Source organism: Rhipicephalus microplus, chromosome X (assembly GCF_043290135.1).
Source record: "Rhipicephalus microplus isolate Deutch F79 chromosome X, USDA_Rmic, whole genome shotgun sequence".
NCBI classification, from domain to species: Eukaryota; Metazoa; Arthropoda; class Arachnida; order Ixodida; family Ixodidae; genus Rhipicephalus; species Rhipicephalus microplus.
In genome coordinates this window covers 235,370,235-235,389,674 of record NC_134710.1, presented here as the reverse complement: position 1 = coordinate 235,389,674, position 19,440 = coordinate 235,370,235, and the positions used below count along the sequence as shown (strand labels likewise).

The 19,440-nt window shown below is 42.5% G+C and overlaps 2 protein-coding genes across 7 annotated transcripts in view; one reads left to right on the top strand and one right to left on the bottom strand.

Moving 5' to 3' along the window:
• Nmdmc (NAD-dependent methylenetetrahydrofolate dehydrogenase) overlaps nt 1–13,578 on the bottom strand; it is a 52,521-nt gene extending 38,943 nt beyond the window's left edge. The window contains exons 1-4 of one of the 2 annotated variants that reach the window (XM_037435822.2): nt 13,373–13,577; nt 13,124–13,320; nt 3,206–3,481; nt 665–760 (exon numbers count right to left, since the gene is read on the bottom strand). In XM_037435822.2, coding sequence (XP_037291719.2) covers nt 665–760; nt 3,206–3,481; nt 13,124–13,320; nt 13,373–13,452 — 649 coding nt within the window. In that variant the 5' untranslated portion in view covers nt 13,453–13,577. Of the gene's footprint in view, nt 1–664; nt 761–3,205; nt 3,482–13,123; nt 13,321–13,372 lie in introns of both variants that reach the window. The other variant, XM_037435823.2, reaches the window with a different exon arrangement.
• Nucleotides 13,579–13,814: 236 nt separating this feature from the next.
• The window catches only part of Efa6 (Exchange factor for Arf 6), a 325,427-nt gene continuing 319,801 nt past the window's right edge, over nt 13,815–19,440 (top strand). For 2 of the 5 annotated variants that reach the window (XM_075878819.1, XM_075878817.1), the window contains exon 1: nt 13,816–14,009. In XM_075878819.1, coding sequence (XP_075734934.1) covers nt 13,863–14,009 — 147 coding nt within the window. In that variant the 5' untranslated portion in view covers nt 13,816–13,862. Of the gene's footprint in view, nt 14,010–19,440 lie in introns of all 5 variants that reach the window. The other 3 variants (XM_075878818.1, XM_075878820.1, XM_075878825.1) reach the window with 2 other exon arrangements.

The window sequence follows — 19,440 nt, the reverse complement described above, 5'->3', positions numbered from 1 at the left end:
TTGTTGTTTGTCTCCGAGCAGCGAATAGTGCAGCTATACTGCGTGGCAAGCATTTGTAGAGCTGTCGGCCACAGAAGAACGAGTGAGCTTCTTGCATTTTTATTCAACAATAGGCCACAGTTTTCCCTAACAACACGAACACACGATATTATGTCCATGTTGCATGAAGGCAAGCATGCCACTCATTTTCTTTTTTGTCGAGGCAGAAACTATGAAGTAAACTTTCTACGCCTTAGTGCACATGCTTATCATGTCTAAGAACCCACGCAATGCGCAATCTCCTAACTGAATCTTGTTTCTTACTTGCACAGCATGTGTACCACATCTCCTGAGCACGCAGAACGAGAGGGTTGTAATCTGGCGCGGCAATAAAAGTGGTGCACCACAGCGAGCCAGTTCGGTCGACATGCGAATGTGCATAAGCCTTGCAGCACCACCCTGGCAGTGTACACATGATGAACTACAGGCCGACATTTTGGTGACTGGAAGGGGTAATCTGTGTCCGTAGGTATTTTCCCCCTCGCTCCAAATCATAATGCAACACATTGATTTCAAGTGCACCCACGAGCGGCAGCACATGTGCCATTTGCCACAAGCTCTGAGTGTCCTGTTTCAATCCGCGAGTACTGTACATGTGCTGTGGTCATTAAAGTTAGGGATTTACCATAGTCTCTTGATGAGCCAAGCATGATGGAAAGCGGTAGTCCGACTATTGTTGAACGCCCACAAACTAGAACATGCTTGCCATAAGTGCTCATGCCTGCAAAAAAAAAAAAAGGGGGGGGGGGCATCATTAGCAAAATATTAGGGGTTTACGAATATTCAAAATTTTGAATACTTTTTGAATAGTGTTTGCTATTCAATTCATGCTAAAATTTTATTTACTATTCAAACTTCCTAATGAAAAATACAGTAAAAGTCAAACTAAAAATAACCCCATCATATTTTTTTATACGCTTCAGCTCACTACATTCTTGCATTGCAGCAAAGCTGTCGTTCAGGCTCTGCTTCAGTCGCAAATATATTAACTGAAGAAAACGCTGGTTCCAACATGAAGATGTTAGATGTGGCAAAATTGGGGGTTCAGTGAATGCTGTTTTAGACTTGAAATTTGAGCAGAAAGTCCAAAAAATTGAACGCCAGAGATTAGCATCCAAAATTTCAGTTGTTCTTATATATCAACGTCTACGAGGCAGATTCGGCACTTGTAGGAAGCACATCTTTGTCGGCCAAATCAGTTTGGCTTCCACAAAAGTTGAAAGAACAGGGGAGACAGAGGTAATAGCATCTTTGCCTTTCACGAGTAAAGTGTTGACGGCAAAACTTTGATTGCACCAGATCATATACATAAGCACAATTCAGCTTGTGCATTGTGTCATTCTCGATAAGACAACTATAAAACATCACGCCACCAGCACATAATCAACCGAGCAAAACCACTTTCACATTGCTATCTTGTAAAAATATGCTTAGGAAGCCTCTCCAACTTTTTTTTTTACAATTTTGGTTCAAAGTACTCAAAAAATATTCTAGAAATATTTGACTAATACTGAAAAATATTGTATTTAAATTGCACTCACACTTCAATATTCAAGTTTGCTTTGCACCTAAAATTTCTCTATTTGCACAGATTTGCAAAAAATATATCAAATAAAGCACACATTACTAGATAGCTAACATTAACACAACTTTGAATATTGACATGTCAATGTCACTGTATTAAAAACTCTAACAGAGGCACACGAGGAGGGAAGGTTCAGTGGTTATAACTCCTCAGATTAGTTGCCCTTTTCAGTAGAGTCCAACATATACCTTCAAAGATGATATTGCGAGAAGTATGGGGATCGATACCCCACACCTTCACCACAAAGATGTTACGTAAAAATGACCTGAGGCATGGCTATTTAAAAGTTGTATTTACGCCGATTCATAAAGCATCGACCAAGATGGAGGCCAGCACGCACAGTGGACAGACCCGCCCTTTTCTTTGTCATCTTCTGTATGCAGAGTGTGTGATCTTTGATATGTCAGCTACATAGCAATATTAATGTAGTCATTGCAATTCAAAAGGTAGGGAGATAATTTAGACGCCAACTAAAAGTTTTGAAGAGACCCGACATTTCGAAACTGACTTGGTTCTTTCCTCAGGGGTGACTTTTGGTTGGAGTCTAAATCATCTCCCAGTTTCATACCCAACCAGACAGACTTCTGTCAAATGTTTACACTCAATTCAAAAGGTGGCTTGAGGTCAAATTTTCGCGATTGACTTTCACAATATTCCTTGAAGTTATTATTATATGAACTTTTATTTGCTGTTGAATTCCACCAGTTGAAGCAAGGAAATGGAATATTATGAAGGATATGGCCCCCTGTGGTGCCTTCTTCCTTCTTCAGTTAGGCAATTTAAATATGGGGCATACATATATTACTAACTAAGGCTATGATGTGGTTGTTTTCTCAGTAACAAACTCTTTCAAATAAGCCGCAAATAAGACACTCTATTCAAGTTGGAAAATGGAAGACATCAGGAATATTTCTTCCTAACAAACTGGCACTCCATAATTCAGGCCAGAAGGTATTGCATAAAAAAAAAAGATTACTGCTGTTCAGGTCAGTAAATGTAGTAAGACACATAATGTTCCCAGATTAATTTTAATAAAAAAAAGTGTCAATCTGAAGCACTATTATGGCAACAAAATTACAATTTCAAACAGTATTGTTTATGCACAAAAAGAATGGCAGGAAAATTTTGAAAAATGACATTTTATATGCAAGCTATAGTGCATTATGAACAGTACTGATTTGAAATATCTTTTTCCCCTTTGTTACAGTGCTTTTATCAGTATTACATGGGCATATATTTCAGCCTTTATACTTGAAACTACAGAGTAAACGAACTTGTTTGTACAATAGGAAAAACAAACTCCTCAATCACTATTGTTAACTGAATGACAGTAATCCAAAGTAGACATTATGATGCTACAAGTATCTATTTAAACAATATAGGAAAATCAATTAGATATTTGCACTTTTGTTTATGGTGTACTTCTTCCCAAAGCAATGATGTCAGTCATTCAATAGGGGAAAAATTTTGATATAGGAGCAAAGAAACTGAAGTTTGCTCACTTTCTAATACATTGTGAACTAAGAAATGCTCACTAATATGCTGCAACAAACATATATTTCAATGTTTACAAATGCTTACCAATGCGTTGAAGTATCTCAACTATAGCCAGTGGAGTACAAGGAGCAAGGGAAGCCATGTTTAGGCACAGTCGCCCCATCTGAACAGCATGGAAACCATCCACATCCTTGGATGGTAGTACTGCATTACATATAACACTTTCTTCGATGTGAGATGGAAGGGGTAGTTGGACAAGAATGCCGTCCACAGTGTCAGAATTATTCAGTCTCTGAACAATATCAAGCAGTACTTCTTGTGTAGTTGAAGAAGGAAGGTGTATGCAATCAGCTCCAATTCCTGGATAGAAAAAATAGGAAAGACAATGAAGCATTGCCTGCATGTGCTTTTATGCTGTCTTTCACCAAGAAATCTCAAACCACATTGAAACGTGCACTAAGTGCAATGTGACTTGTGAAACACAAAGCTGGTTAAAGAGCATAATTTGAAGGTAGCATTTGTATTTGAGCCAAATTTATTTTTATCAAGTTGATACATTACCGAATGTATAGTTGCATTTATTATAAGCCACAACACAGCCCCATTGCAGTAGTAATTATTAGTGATTCATTCTAGATAAAATGATGAAAGCTAAAATAAGGAAATGTATTTGACTATGCTGTAGCTTCCAGGGTACAGGTGAACAGCTTGGGCTGGTTGGTACACAATGACAGAGCAAATGCAACACTGCAAAAAAGGAGGGAAAAAAATTAAGAGGTAATTTCTTTTCAAAGACAACCTTGACAAAACTCAACAGTAAATAAAGCCAAGGAAGGCTTAGGGGATGTTACTTGAGTTCCAACTGTAATACAGTAATTATGACATAAATGTGACAAAATTAAAATGTATGAAAAAACAACTTGCCACCAAAAGGGACCAAACCTGAAATCCTCTCATATTGCGCATCCAATTGCCTTACCAATTTAGTTGTGGTGGCAGTCATTTTCCCGTCCACTTTATTAGGTATTTCTGTGCATGTAACAGAATCGAAAGTTGGGCTAGTTGGATATGCATGGTATAACTATCAGTTAAAGCGCACGAAAAACAGACATGAAGAGAGGACAAGCGCTTGTCCTCTCTTCATGTCTGTTTTTCGTGCGCTTTAACTGATAGTTATACTGTGCATGTAAACCTGGCAGTGTAAGTCAGGGCAGCTCATAGTCATGATGGTGAGTGTGGAACACACTTTTTTGCCAGGTGATGTCAAGTTGCAGATGATACTTTTTACGAGTGGAAGCTGACCAATAAGCCCTCACATTATACCAGAAGGCATAAAGTATACTAGAATGATACCCTTGCTATGAATTAACGAAAGAAGAAGTCAGGGGCTCATTTTTTGTTGCTTTAGTAAAACCTACAGACAATAGAGCCAAGGAAAGTATAGAGAATATTAGGGGTTCTTTATCAGTAACAAAATAAATACGATATAAATGGCAAAAAAGTTGCACACGAAAAGGCGACCTGATGGTGGCAAGTTGTCTCTTTGTCTACTTTAATTTTTTTACATTTATGTCATAATTCTTAAATACAATTAAAAGACCACACCTAATGTCCCCTATACTTTTCTTGGCCTCTTTGTCTTTTGACTACACTGAGGAATGGACAGAGGAGATAGGTCAACACAGATACTAAGGTTCAACAAATGTTTATTTGAAGCCGTACGAACCTATAAAGATGAATGAATTCATAGCAAGAGCACATATCAGAAAGGCAAGATTAAATAACAGGTGTGAGTGAATAGTGAATTTTAGAAATGAATCAAATTGAATAATGATGATACTGAATCAAAACGACTAGAAATTGAACATTGTTCAAATAGTTTTTCGAATAGTAAGGCAACTGTTTTCAAAGCAGCACTAGACTTGTAAGCTGAATTTCAAGATAGCCCAAAAATTCTACACCATCTTATTGAAAACAAATATTCACAAAATTTAACAAAAAAAAATATTATGATTACTTCGGACCTACAAAGATATATCACAATTTTTTAAACAGAGTCAAGCTCGCATACAGTAGAAGCTAGAATCTTCAAAATATTTTGTCACCCCAAGCTGAAACATAGGTGTGACTACAGTAATAAAGGTGTCACTTCGTCAACAACTTTTAAATAAAACTGATACATAAAAACTGAGCAAAGTTCATGAGCTATGACGACCATGAATGTCATGGTGAAGAGAGTGATCGATTACCCTCACTTTGGTTTCATGCTGTGATCAATATAGCATCGATAGCCTCATAAGTACATAGGCTGCATACATCTGGGTAGTTCGATGAGGAAAAGAAGAAAAGTTACCCCTCAGTGCTCTAACATTTTGTTCCTTCAAGCATCTTTTGTCGTTGCTGATTATTAAAAAAATATTCAAAAAATATTTGGTGTCCTGAACATGCACTTTTTAATTCAAACATCCAGTTTAATTGATAACTATTCGATTCGTTATTTGAAATTTTCAAGTAATCATGCACCAATATAAAGAGTTGTCTGAAATCAACCCTGAAAAATGCAAGTTCTTCCCTGGATAACTGCAAAGATGATGACCTGACACATGGTGTACCAGCAAACAATACAAGGGAGTTATAGGAAATCAAGAAGTGTGGTTTTTAATGAAGAAAAGAGGACTAACATGACATTGATCCAACAGCATGCCATTCATAAAATCAAGCCTTAAAGATATTTAGGTGTATATATCAATGAAGGAAAAATTTGTGGATGCAACCCCCAAGAAAATGTGAGAATAAAGCCAAAGTGAAATGAAGCAAACAGGAAATACAGAATTCTCAGGGTAATCATAAAAATCAGGAGGTTTATGTAATTTGAAAAGAAGCAGTGGTACCAACGCTAGCCCGTGAAGTGGAAGAGGACAATCTTGTAAGTGCCGGAAGGGTATACTTGTGCCATTTCTGTAAACCTGCGACTACGATGCATAACGGTGACAGTCTTGATAATGAAAGCAATTAGAGACTCCTTAATGCATTCACCTAAGATGACGCGAAGATGAAAGCCAATTTGTCCTTCCTCTCGGTCGAGGTATTGATCCTGCCCTGCCACCCACTGAAAAATTCCCACGCCCACCGTGATTGTGCAAGTTCTTGCACTGCCTCCAGAATCAGAGGTGTTGGAAGCTTTTCTGCACATAACCTTGTTTTGCACTGCTTCCACGATTGGGCCACCTTTGATGAAGTGACATGACTATGTAATGTGAGTGAGGACATCAAATTTTGGCAATCTGGGACACCATGATGGCATCGCAGGGTAACACAATCGTGTGACGATGATTTTTCACATCACTCATGTGGGTGCCTTTTCACATCACTCATGTGGGACGCTGATAAATTTTCACGTTTGACGAGCCCATAGTAAATGCTGGGTTTTTGCATACCAAAACCCCGATATGATTATGGGGACATCGTAGTGGAGCGCTCAGGAAATTATGAACACTTGGGGTTCTTCCACGTGCACCTATATCTAAGTATACAGGTTTCTAGCATTTTGCTTATTCATTTATTTATGTATTATCAGCATCAAATGAAACCCGAACAGCGACAAGCCCTTGTGATAGTGTAGTGCTTGCTGTCCAGTTATCACGATAGACAGGCGCGTGCATCCTCTTCAGCAGTTTTCTCCATATATGCATGCCTGTTCGTAGTGATAAGTAGACGGCGCGCACTATAGCCTAGCGAAGGCTTGCCGCTGTTTGGGTTTCATTTGACACTGATAGTACACCACAGGTTCCACTTGCAACATTATGTGAGGGAGGTTACACATCAACATTCAACCAGCATTGAGCTTGTGTTAGTGAATCCATAGATAGATAAGTTGTGCAAAGTGAATGGAAAATAAAAATTTATTTAACATACCAAACATCTTATATCAATATTGATTAGGCAAAAAAACACAAAGAAAATGCACAATAAAATTGCAGCTGCTGAAAAAAAACCAAACCCGAGTAGGCCATACAAACTGAACAAACAAGAGCAAGCACACATCGAAACATCGTCATACAAGTCTGCTCTTAGCAATGCAGAAATAAAAAGCACCGAGACCAAGGAAAAAGCTATGAAAACATGATTTTAAGTTTTCATTTAAATGCCTCTTATTTAAATGCCAAACGTTCGAGGGAATGAATCAGGTATGCTTGCCGAAGCAACGGTGGGAATGGTGCAAATTTGAGTTGTGGACAAACAAATTATATATAGGCTATAGGTATTTGATCGTGCACCCCGAAGATTTCGTTTTATTGTGAAATATTGAAAAAGTTCCCCCCCCCCCCTAATTGGGAGGCTTCAAATATATGTTCCTTCTCCCCTCCCACAATTTTGACTGTTTCATTCGCTGTGCTTTTCCACCCAACAAAGGCGAACGACGAGAGCAAGTGAAAACAGAAAATGCATGTGTATTTAATAAAGTATTTCATTTGCAGCACAGGTGTGCATTCTTTATCTTTAGTAGCTCTGCACACTAGTAGGATCTTTCAGGACTATAAATAAAGTTCCACCGTCTGTCGATCCACCACCATCATTAATTTTGATCAATGATAAATCAAGGGCCCCCCCTTTGAATTTTGTCAGATAATCCTTTGTTGTAGGAGGCAAGGAGGGCACTTGCTCGTGATTTTATAAGTATTGAATTGAACGCAATGCCTTCACTATTATTTTTTGAGTGTGGCTAAACCTAGATAAGTATGGTGTCAGATGAACACCTAAGTATTTGTACTAGATGTTTTGATTACAATACTGTTGCTAAGCAAGTTATGAAATGTCCAGATGGTGCTTAGATAGATAGATATGTGGGGTTTAACGTCCCAAAACCACCAAAAACCACCATACGCCGTAGAAGAGGGCTCCGGAAATTTGGACCACCTGAGGTTCTTTAACATGCACCAAAATCTGAAAACACGGGCCTACAGCATTTTCGCCTTTATCGAAAATGCAGTTGCCACAGCCGGGATTCGATGCCACAGCCGATGGATTCAAGTAGCAGAGTACCTTGGCCACTAGACCCCGTGGCAGAGCTCCAGATGGTGCTTTGGCAAGGTTCAGTGGTCAGTATTAGAGGATATTTTACGCTAAAGCATGCAATCATGTGTGAAAAGCTGACGTTAGATACAATTTTGTCAAGTAAATCATTTATGATTATGGAAAGGAACAAAAGGTTTAAAACACTTTCCTGTGTGACTCCTGATGTGACATCACTCAGCTCTAGAGAATGGTTGCCTATACATAGTGTGCACATGCGTTCACGCGTGGCGCCCATTTGTCGCTTCCGAGATGCGCCACCGACATGCCCGGGTACCTACCAACTCCGTCACCTACTGCTGCCATGTTGTGTCCTCATGCTTGCGCCCCTTTAGTTTTGCCTCACAATGCAAGTTTGAGGAATTATGAGCTGCTGGTGAGGCAAGTTGATTTAGTAGTCCACGAAGAGGAAACAGAGCTTCGGGGTGTTTCTTCGCTGAAAGTTGTTACCTAAAATTGCGAACGCACATTGCGATTTTCCAAAAAGTACCAGCCTGTTTGGCTCGCACGGATTAACAAAAACTACTTGAAGAAACTCGGTGATATTTGTGTCTTCAGGTGTAACTTCATTACGGGTAAGTGCCATAGCCAAGCACTCAAGCACTTGCCTGCAAACAGAAATAGCTTACCAAGATAATGTACATACAAACTTGTCCCCGACCACTGCGTGCACAATCAGCGTGTCAGGGAGGCGGTTAAAGGGGCCCTGCGACACTATTTGAGCATGCATTCTTTATCTGTTCTTCAGGTGCTCTGGAACGCACCGATATTGTTGAGCAAATGGCAACGCCGAAATCAACGCTGTTATAATTTTAATTCATGGGACAAACTACCTTGGTTTCAGACTGCGGCAACACACATCGGATATTCTTGTTATGGGAAGTGATGGAATGTCATGTGATGACAAACACCGTTCATTTTTGATTGGCTGGACGCGAAAAATAGCGTGCTATATACATATGGTGGTAGCTAGGTCATACGAGTGAATGCTAAAAGTACCAAAAACCTTTTTTATATTTTCTCAGAAAGAAATCATTCCTGTTTCGAAATGATGTATTTGGAGAACAACGAACACAACACACCCTGCGAACGAGGCTATGGTACGCCAGCAAGCAACTAAACATGGAAAGGCATGCCGCGTTTTTAGCGAGCCAACGATGCGACGGGCAGTGAGCACCGGCGTTGACATAGAACGAGTTTCGCATGCAAGCTGAGAAGTAAACCTGCCCAAAGTGTATGTGCGTATTTTACACAGTGACCATGGGAGCCTCTTCTAAGGTTCTACTCGACGCACGTGGTTCATAGTAACCATGCTAACGACGCCGTCAAAAAGAGCGGTAGTGAGGTATTGTGTGAAGACCACCATGAAGTGACATTTCCAGATCGTCATTATGAGACGTGCACTGTGACTAGAAGCGGTCTTTTACGTCAGCAGGCGAGTGAATGCGAAAGAGAACGCTTCTCCTCGTCTACTCGAGTTTTGAACATCGGGGACTCATACCTTCACTGTCCGTGCACCAATTTCCATCATTCTTGTTGCATTCGTCTCAGTAATCATCGCTACGCGTGTTCTGGTGCTAAATAAGGCTGTTCAAAAAGTGTCACAGGGCCTCTTTAAAATCGTGATGGCAATCGCAGAAATTCGGGTATTGCAATGAAACAAACTGCGAAAATGGATGCGAAACAATATTGATTTACTTTGAAGTATAGCTGATCGGTACGAGTTGGGGGGTCAAGATTTTTAGAAATTGGTCAATTAATTTCCTAACACAGTCCCCACTATTTTCAGGGACTGTACTGTACATTAGCATACCAGAAAAGTAAAGTACAAGATAAAAAATATGTCAAAACATGCACGAAAAAAAAGTGATGACCGGCATTACCGCGGCACCCACTGTGCGAAGTCTCTATCTGCCTCACGTAATACTTTCCTCGGCTGTTTCCAGAAATTTTAATCAAAGAGGCTCAATATCAGCACTGTTTAAAACACTGGGAAGGGGAGAGGTGCTGCTACTTTGGTGGCGTGGGCCGCAGCAATATATTAATGTTATATCTCTTGTAAACTTGCCTAGCTCTGCACGACTCATTTTCGATGGAAGCTGCTGCGCTTCGCTCATCTACTCTTTGAATTGCGGCTCGAGAGACTTAGGTCTTTCACTTGTTCTTGGGCCAGGCAATTTGTAGTGAAAGCTTTGCTTTGTGTTATATGGCTGCCTACTATGTGAAATGTGATAGGCTGTTCCATCTGTTTGCCTAGTGTTATACATAGTATTCATGTGATGTCACTTCCGCCGTTGTTGCCCTCTCCCGCCATGCTTGAGTACCTATGGCAGTTTGCGTGCTGTAGCACGGTTTGTGGGGGGCTCGTTATTTGTTGATGTACAATGTTGAAAGGGAAGCATTGTGGTTTTTTGTTGTCATACTTTAATGAGCTCATCAAATCAGGAAGGCTTCATTTGTTCACTCGATACAAGACCAGAAAATCGAGATGTGCATCACGGATACGAGCCACCGCGTACACCGGCTGCTCGCCACAACCTGGGAGGACCCATTATCTCGCTTTCACTACAAACACCACAAATTGCTTGGCCCAAGAACAAGTGAAAGCCCAAAGTCTCTCGAGCCGCAATTTTAAGAGTGGATGAGCGAAGCGCAGCAGCTCCCATCGAAAGCGAGTCGTGCACAGCTAGGCAAGTTTACAAGAGATATAATATTAATATTAGTATATTGCTGCCGCCCACGCCACCAAAGTAGCAGCATCCCCCCCCCCCCCCCCGCACCCAAGTGTTTTAAACAGTGCTGATTTGGAGCCTATTTGATTGAAATCTGTGGAAAAAGCCGAGGAAAATATTATGCGAAACAGATAGAGACTTCGTGGGGTGCGTGCCGTGGTAATGTCGGTAATCATTTTTTTTTTCGCATATGTTTTGACACATTTGTCACCTTTATTCTACTTTTTTTGTACGCTAATGTACAGTGGAGTCCCTTAAAATGACGCAGACCGTGTTAGAGAATTAAATGACCAATTTTTAAATATCCTGACCCCCAACTCGAACCGATCGGCTATACTTCAATGTGAACTAATATTGTTTCGCATCCATTTTTCACAATTTGTTTCAATGCAATACTCGAATTTCCACGATCACATTCACAATCATGATTTTAACCACCTCCCTGACACGAAGATTGTGCACGCAGTGGTCGCGTACAAGTTTGTATGTACAGTATCTTGGCAAGCTATCTCTGTTTGCAGGTAAGTGCTTGGTTATGGCACTTATCCGGAATGAAGTTACACCTGAAGATGCAAATATCACCGAGTTTCTTCAAGTAGTTCTTTTGTTAATCCACGCCAGCCAAACATGCCGATACTTTTCGAAAAATCGCAATTAGCATTCTTAATTTTGGGTAGTAACTTTTGGCAAAGAAACACCCCGAAGCTCTGCTCCCTCTTCGGGGACTACTACTTGCCTCACTAGCAGCCCTCAAACTTGTATCGTGAGGCAAAACTAAATGGTTGCAAGCACGAGGAGACGACACGGCAGCGGTAGGCAACGGAGTCGGCAGGAACCCGGGCATGTCGGTGGCGCATTTCGGAAGTGACGAAGGGGTGCTGCGTGACGCACGTGCACACTATGTATATGCTGATGTTAACGTCTTCTGTATTCATCTGCTAAAATCCCTCCAGGGCATTGCAGTACCAATAAATAAATGAATAAAGCGAGATGATGGGCCTTCGTAGGTCGTGGTGGGCAGCCGGTGTACGCGGTGGCGGGTATACGTGTCGCACATCTTGATTTTCTGGTCTTGTATCGAGTGAACAAGTGAGCTCGTTAAAGTACAACAAAAAACCACAATGCTTCCTTTTAAACATCGTACACAGAAACAGATGACAAGCCCCTAACAAACCGCGCTGCAGCACGCGAACTGCCGTAGGTACCCAGCGAGGTACCCAAGCATGGCAGGAGAGGGCGACGACGACGGAAGTGACATCACATGAACACTATGTATACTGCACAATGCTTGCAAGATGATGAGAAATTTCTAACCCACACTTTTGCTAACGAATCTCGGTGGAAAGATAATAGCTTAGTTATGAAGCGGGTGTGGGTTATGAGATCAAAGGCTTTGGAAAAGTCAATGAATGTGCAATCATTCTGAAAGCTGTTGTCATTATTCTGATGAAGTTCTTGAGTAAATACAATAAGCTGTGCCTGGTATAAAAGCCCTTTTCTGAAACTATGTTGATTTGAAAAAAAATAATTATTTTATAAAAATTGATCAGTACTAGAAGCAGTGATAAGTTTGCACATTTTTCAAGGGACACTTGTTAGCGATATTGGTCTTGGTGACGGTATTTATGTCCAGTTTTAAAAACAGGAATTATTATTTTCACCTTCCAATCATCGAGTATATGATCTGTCGGTAAGGACAACGAAACTTCTGACAGTGTTTTTCAGAATTTGTTACTTAACGCCGTCCTATGCCAGAACTACTTCATAATTTAAGATGGTTATTCAACGATAAAACTCCTTCACATGTAATGAGTGTAGGTGTCATGTATTGACAGTTTACTGCAGAAGGAAGAGGCATAATGGAGTGGTCTTTACTAAATAGTGAATACAGCCATGACGTAGTTCTTATGTACATTTGAGCAGTTCTCTTGTGCCCACAACTGTCTAATGATTATATGCTGTCGCGTGTGTATGGAAGAGCAATCGTTTTCTAGAATTTCCGGGGATTGTTTTTTGTGAGGGAGGGAAGACCATGCGAATGAAATCAATTTTCAGCAATATGAATGGCGTTACAGCATTCCGTTTCTGAATTCTTGCACTTTTTTTTTTTTCTGGGATGTTTAGGTACCCGCGAGTTTCCTGTTCAGTAATATGCAAATTCCAAATGTGATAGCGATCGTAACAGAGAATGACGCACCTGTTCTCTTTGCAGCTTGGATCTTGTTCTTCACGTAGACTGAACTTCCTTCGTTGTCGCCAACCAAGACAGCGGTCAAATGAGGCCTCCGACCGACTCTAGAAGAAGTTTCATCGATCGCCACTCGAATTTCACTTTCGATTTCACGAGCAATGGTCTTCCCGTCGATTATCTCGGCCGTTCTCGATGCGTGTAACCTGAAAGAACACAACGTTCAACACGCTGCCGACAAACGAAATCGACACATACTCAAGCGGTGCCGCCGTGTGTGCCGATCCAGAGCAATTGCGAGCAAATCTGATAAAACGCAGAGCTTTAATTGAATACATATTTATAGCAAATGAAATAATTTACGTGGCAACAGCCCAAAGCAGGCTAAATTATCGAAATGACTCGTTTCTCACCGCGAATGGCCATATTAAGAGCGTCCATTTTAAAGCTTTTTTGGTTGCCGTGACAACTACTCGCTAGTGATAGCGATAGCGTTGCTAAGGTTGTAAGGTTTGGCAAAAAAATAGCACTAACCTTGCAATATGTACATATAACAACGTAAAACATATGTTGATAATTTTTGTAAACGTGTAGTTTGTTTAATAGTATATTGACAAAATACGCGAATAAAACGAACACAAGTATAGGTGCGCGGCAGTCGCAAGCGCTGTTTTCAGCTCCGGCTTTTGGCGGCATCAGATTCAGACATCTGCCTTGCGGGGGCAGCATAGGCACATGGCTCTGGATAATGGACGACCGAGAGTTGCGGAGTGTCCAGCTAAAGAGAAGTGAATCGTTCGGATTTGGAATCTCAGTTTTTGGTGGATCTGGACTGGGACTTCCCCCCGTCATCTACGATGTGGCCGACAACTCACCGGCGGCCTTCAGCGGTCAGGTAAGTTTTCGCAGCCGGCGCCCGCTGCTTGGAAGTTTTGGTTTCCTCTGACATCAGCGGCTTCTGATTGCGCGCTCCTTGGATGATGCTTCGCATCTCCCAGCGACAGCGCAGCGCGAATTTCTTGAGTGAGGTGGTTCGTAGCTGTACTGGTGTTGTGCTTTTACGTGAACAGCTGTGAACGCCGACTTCCCTCTCGGGAACTCGGTGATCCAGTCCAGTGCATGGGCGTTGCTTGCGCCTTCGGACCCTTCTCCATAGGAGGGTGGTGAGCAGCTAGATGACAGTCGCTCTGGGGGTGCTTATACGCCGTGTGGGGCCAGCTGCGTGCAGTTGCCCCCAAAGCGAGAGTCACGTGCGTGCGTGGGAGCTGTGGGTCTGCCAATGTTCAATTACCATTGAGAAGATCACTTACTTTCACTGTTTCAAAACCGCCTTGTTTCTCGTTTTGTTTCATTAAGTGAAAAGTCTGCCGATTACGGGGCCGGTCCAGGGCACGAAAGTCGTGGACAGGCGTTGATTCATTCAGCGACTCGTCTCTCAAATAGCCCCGTTATGTAGTTGCACAACTTCCGTAACCGAAGATAAATGCTAAATCGGCAACGGTCACAGGGCGTTGGGAAAAGCCCGATTCGCTGTCGCACTGTGAACAGACCCGAAAAGAATGTTCAGAAAGTGCGCGCAAGATAGCGCTGATATAGGGTCGTTCCAGGGGGTCACTTTCTTTTTAGTCTAGTACTTTCTGCACAGCGACAGTCGGAGCTATTGCCGGCCAGCGATGAGTAACTGCAGCGTAACATTCCACGCTCGATAGCGTCTGGGGCCGCGCAACACCGCTCGTCACGTCGATCAAATGCGAAAGAAAACGCCGCTTTGCCTTTCGGCAGGCTCTTTAGACTTGTAACGTTTGTATTGTTTGCGCATCAGTAGGATCTTTGATACTGGATGGTTTAGAACTAGTGAAAACTTTCGATCGTGATCGTTTACGACTTTTCACAGCTTGTCTTCGTATTTTGAAGTTCGGACGGCGAGCAAGTTCACTCGCGGAGCTTCACCTCGCGCAGCCGTCCGCAGAAGCGCGGGGGAGTTGTAGAGATGAATCAGCCGAGCCAGGAGAACGGCGGGTTAAGCATTAGGGTAGGCAACTTTAAATTGCGCTCGAAACTGCCGCCGCCTTTAGTTCCCTCAGCGCACAGTGGTACCGCTGAAACGAGAGCACAGATAAGAGTTTTCCTCTGCTCACCTTTTTGCCACTTGGCTATGGGCGGTTTGCGAGCTACATGAATCGTGAGGGTGTACGTCGTGTTTGTCCCTGTGTATGCGTGCATTTCAAGGGCGTCGGGGCCGTTAAGACGGGCTTGGAGGCCGGTCTGCAAGGGCTGCATTTCGCGTGACTTCGCTGTTATTCTGAACACGAAGTAACGTTCACAAGAAGAATTCTAAAGTAGAACGACAGCGCTTCTGGCGCGCAGCAGGCAAGGAGCCTACTCGTCATAACACTGTAAAGCGTTTCACCGGCAGAGCTATGTGATAATATATTATTACGTCGGCGTTTGGTAAAATGTAACTCTATGTACTTCAGCACCGGCAGCTTGACTTATCTGATTGTAGAACAGATACACCGCTTGCAACGATCAGCCACTATAGGTACTATCAGCGTTCACGACTCAGTGCAAATACTACGCATTAACATTGTTAACATAACGGCATTTCGGACTAAAAGCCTTTCGAAAAAAACCTTGTTTGTGCAAGTGTGACTTAAAAATACTGTACCTGATCGCATGTGCGTTCACACAGCGCGATCTAGCGCAAGAAAAAAAAAAACTATTTCAAACCTCCTTTGCCGTGTCAACGCTTCAGAAACACACACAACCCGATTTAGTACCTTACTCATCGTAGGGCGTGGTTCTTGCGAAATTCACATGTTGTGATCTGAGATGTGTTGTGAACATGCATGCGGTGTTCTATAAACAGCCACTTGTAACTTTAAGATAGTTTTTTGTTAAGTGGGGCTCCGAGATCTTCTAAAATGCGTACATGCACCTAGTACAGCACTCATCAGTAGCTTTCGTTTGCCTGTTGGTTATGCGCTATTTTCATCATTATGTTACAAATGCTCTACTGATAAATCCTAAACTATTCCAAAGGACAACTTTGTGGCCCGGTAGTAAAGCATAACGTTATTGGCGTTTTGTTACGGTTGTGCAGTGAGTGGGCCTTGAACTGCCTGCACGTTTAGCCTACCAAATTTAGACGCGGTCGCAACTTGCAGGGTTTTGTTGATTTTACTTGATTTTTTACATTTTAACGTTATTTTTTTTAGCTGTTCGTTCTGATCACAGCAGTGCGTACGAGTACGTCTGGCTCACGATTGAGGGACCCTGTAGATCATTTAGTAGAAGTGAGCAAAACAAGTCGGAGGGGAAAGTGGAACTGTGCAGTCGAATTCTCGGCTCATTTTTCTTGGGTAAATAGTATACAGTTTAGTGTTTCAGAGGAGACACCACTCTTGCGGTTCCGTGCGCAATAGCGAAATGAGTAAAGAGATGCTAACGTATATTGTCACGGGTACAACTGAGTACGCAGGAAAGGTAGAAATGTGTTGTACATCACAATACAAGGGGTCTCGTAACATTGTCTGACCAGCAGTTTGCGCAGCGTTTGCTTCTTTGTTTTCTTCATCGTGCATCAAGCATAGGTCGGCAAAACTTGGGGAGCTCACTCAAACTTACTCATGAACTATATTTTCAGCTTAGTACTCACTCGGACTCAAACTCACCTAAACATTACTCATTCACTGACTCACGGCTTGATCTGAGTGTGTCCGAGTGCGTCGACTCATAAGTCCGTCAGCCTAGAATTATCTTCTTCGACCATGGTGTCAATGCTTTTTAACACCAATATCTCTAGTAATCTGTTCTCTTCTTGGTGCCGTTTGACAAAGTATCTTCGAAAACGAGTTCTGAGGGCTTCGAAACGAGTATATAATGTCATATTTCTCGGAAGAGATGACAGCATAAGGTGTAATAATCAAGCAATTCCCTGGAAGAGATGGTGAGGGGAGATGAAGGCATCCGGCTACGTAATTAACACCTCTAATTATAAATATGGAAACGGTGTATGAATGACACTGCTTCGGAATACCTGTGAGTACACGGGGGTATAAACGTGAATCCAGGTAAGGCTGATAGTAGTGCTGAAGGCGACTAGATAGGACCTTAGGTCGGCAGGAGACAGTGTAACTCAAGACTCACTCAAGAAATGCATTTTGCGCTTTGAACTCACTCGACCTCAGACTCGCCAAAATTTTCCAGAGCCGAACTCACTTGGACTCTCACTCACGAAAATTTTCTCCAACCGGACTCACTCACTCAGGAAAATATTACTCACCCGGATTCACTCACTGCTCGATCTGAGTGAGTCGACTTATGAGCGAGTTTGCTTCTACCTATGGCATCAAGGCATATGACCCCATTGACAGCGCAGGTGCATGAATGCCTGGTTAAAACAAAAATGATGAAAAAAGCTGGAATGCTCTCACAGTAGCATCATTGTCTTCGTCGAAATAGGGATATTCAGCTTAAATGCACAAATTGAAGGTGCGGGAAGGGCAGGATTATGAGCACATCATTTGGTTACCAACGGGTTTCGAAACATGTCCGTGCCGTCAACGTAAGACGGCGCCGGCATCTTCTTCGTCTTCTTGTTTGATTTTCCCGCTTCAAAACGTCCACTGTGCTAAAACTAGTGAAGTATATGACGCAAGCGGCCATTACAGGATACCCAGCAAATGAAGTGTTGATTTCAGCAGTTCCAACTTCTATCATAAGCCTGACTATACGCCCACTGCAAGACAAAGGTCTGTCCCATGTTCCGCCACTCAACCCAGTCCTGTGCTTTCTGCTGCCTCGCGATACCTACAGACTTCTTGATCACATCTGCCCACCTAATTTTGTCTCCCCCTAACCCGTTTGCCTTCTCTGGGAATCCAGTCAGTTACCCTTAATGAACAGAGGTTATCCTGCCTACGTGCTTCGCGACCTGCACATGTCAATTTCTTCTTGATTTCAACTGTAATATCCTTAACCCCCGTTGTTTCCTGACCCACGTTTCCTGACCTATAATATAGCGGATGTACATCAATCTGACGAATAGTTCTCGATTTGTCGGCAAGGACGCGTTGGCGTATTTGAAGGGTTTGCGAATCGCTTTTCCATGTAATTACTAAGTGTCGGTATCTATTGCCTCACGAATAGACTAACACAAAAATTTTCCAACGCGTCAAAAGTGAGCGGAGTTGCAGGGATTTGATTTGTCGCGCGCTTTCTCTCGCTTTCTCTCTGCCTCGTATCGTCCCGACGAGTGCGCTGAAAGCTACACAGGAAGGGATGACACGACGGACGAAAGAAGCGACGTCAACGCGCGTCATCAACTTGGGCACGCGTCGTGAGGGAAATGGCTGGCTCTCTCCCGTTGGGATTCCGGTATAGTGCCTAGAAATATTACTGTACACTGTAATTCTAGTGCGCGCTAGTGTTGCTGCTGTGTAATTTCAAAACAATGTCGAGCGCGCCGCCAACAGGTGGCGGTACCTCGCGGAATGAAGCGCATCAGATACAAACAGCGTTGACGGTTTATGCCGCTTATTGTCCAACAGCAGCAGTCTGCTGTACATGTATGATGTCAGCTGGCGCCCCACCCACCGAAGAGAGGAAGGACGGGTCTCTGTCGGGAGAGGGCGCCCTTGAGAAAGTGGCAACTTCGCGCTCCGCTTATAAATTCTCCTTGCCTTGCACGACTGTAAGATTTGGCTGAGCTTTTCACAACAGTGTCTGCTTTCCGTTGTACGTTGCCTCAGTGCAGCCAGTAGCTCGAAGTTAGGCTCAAATGACCCGTGAGCCAACTGAGCATTTCGCGGCGGGATAGATTGCAAGCACCTAGAAGCGAATGCTATAACTATACGAAAACACCTGAAATCGACCCATTTAAAAGAATCGGAGCGTTCGCTTGGGTAGCGCTGATAGGAGAACGATATAGTCAAGTGGTGTTTGGGTTCACATGTAGCTTGCTACGTTATCAAGAGTGCATTGCCGAGGTCATCTCTAAAGGAATCGCTGTTTTTCGTATACATGCGAAGACTTGTGCATCTTGTTACCTTGTTATGGTTTGCCTTTTTTTTTGCGTAGTGGTAAGCCTTCAGCTCCTTTCTTTCTTTCTTTCTTTCTTTCTTTCTTTCTTTCTTTCTTTCTTTCTTAATTCTTTCTTTCTTTCTTTCTTTGTGAAATGAAGCTATGATGTGTTTACTCTGTAACCTCGTGTGTGTACTCAAGGCGAATGCGAACTGTTTTCGGTCTTGCAAAACTTAGTTGGACTTTGTGGATTTGTTCGTAATCTGCTGTTGAAGGAATCGCGAGGTGTTTTAAAATAGCGG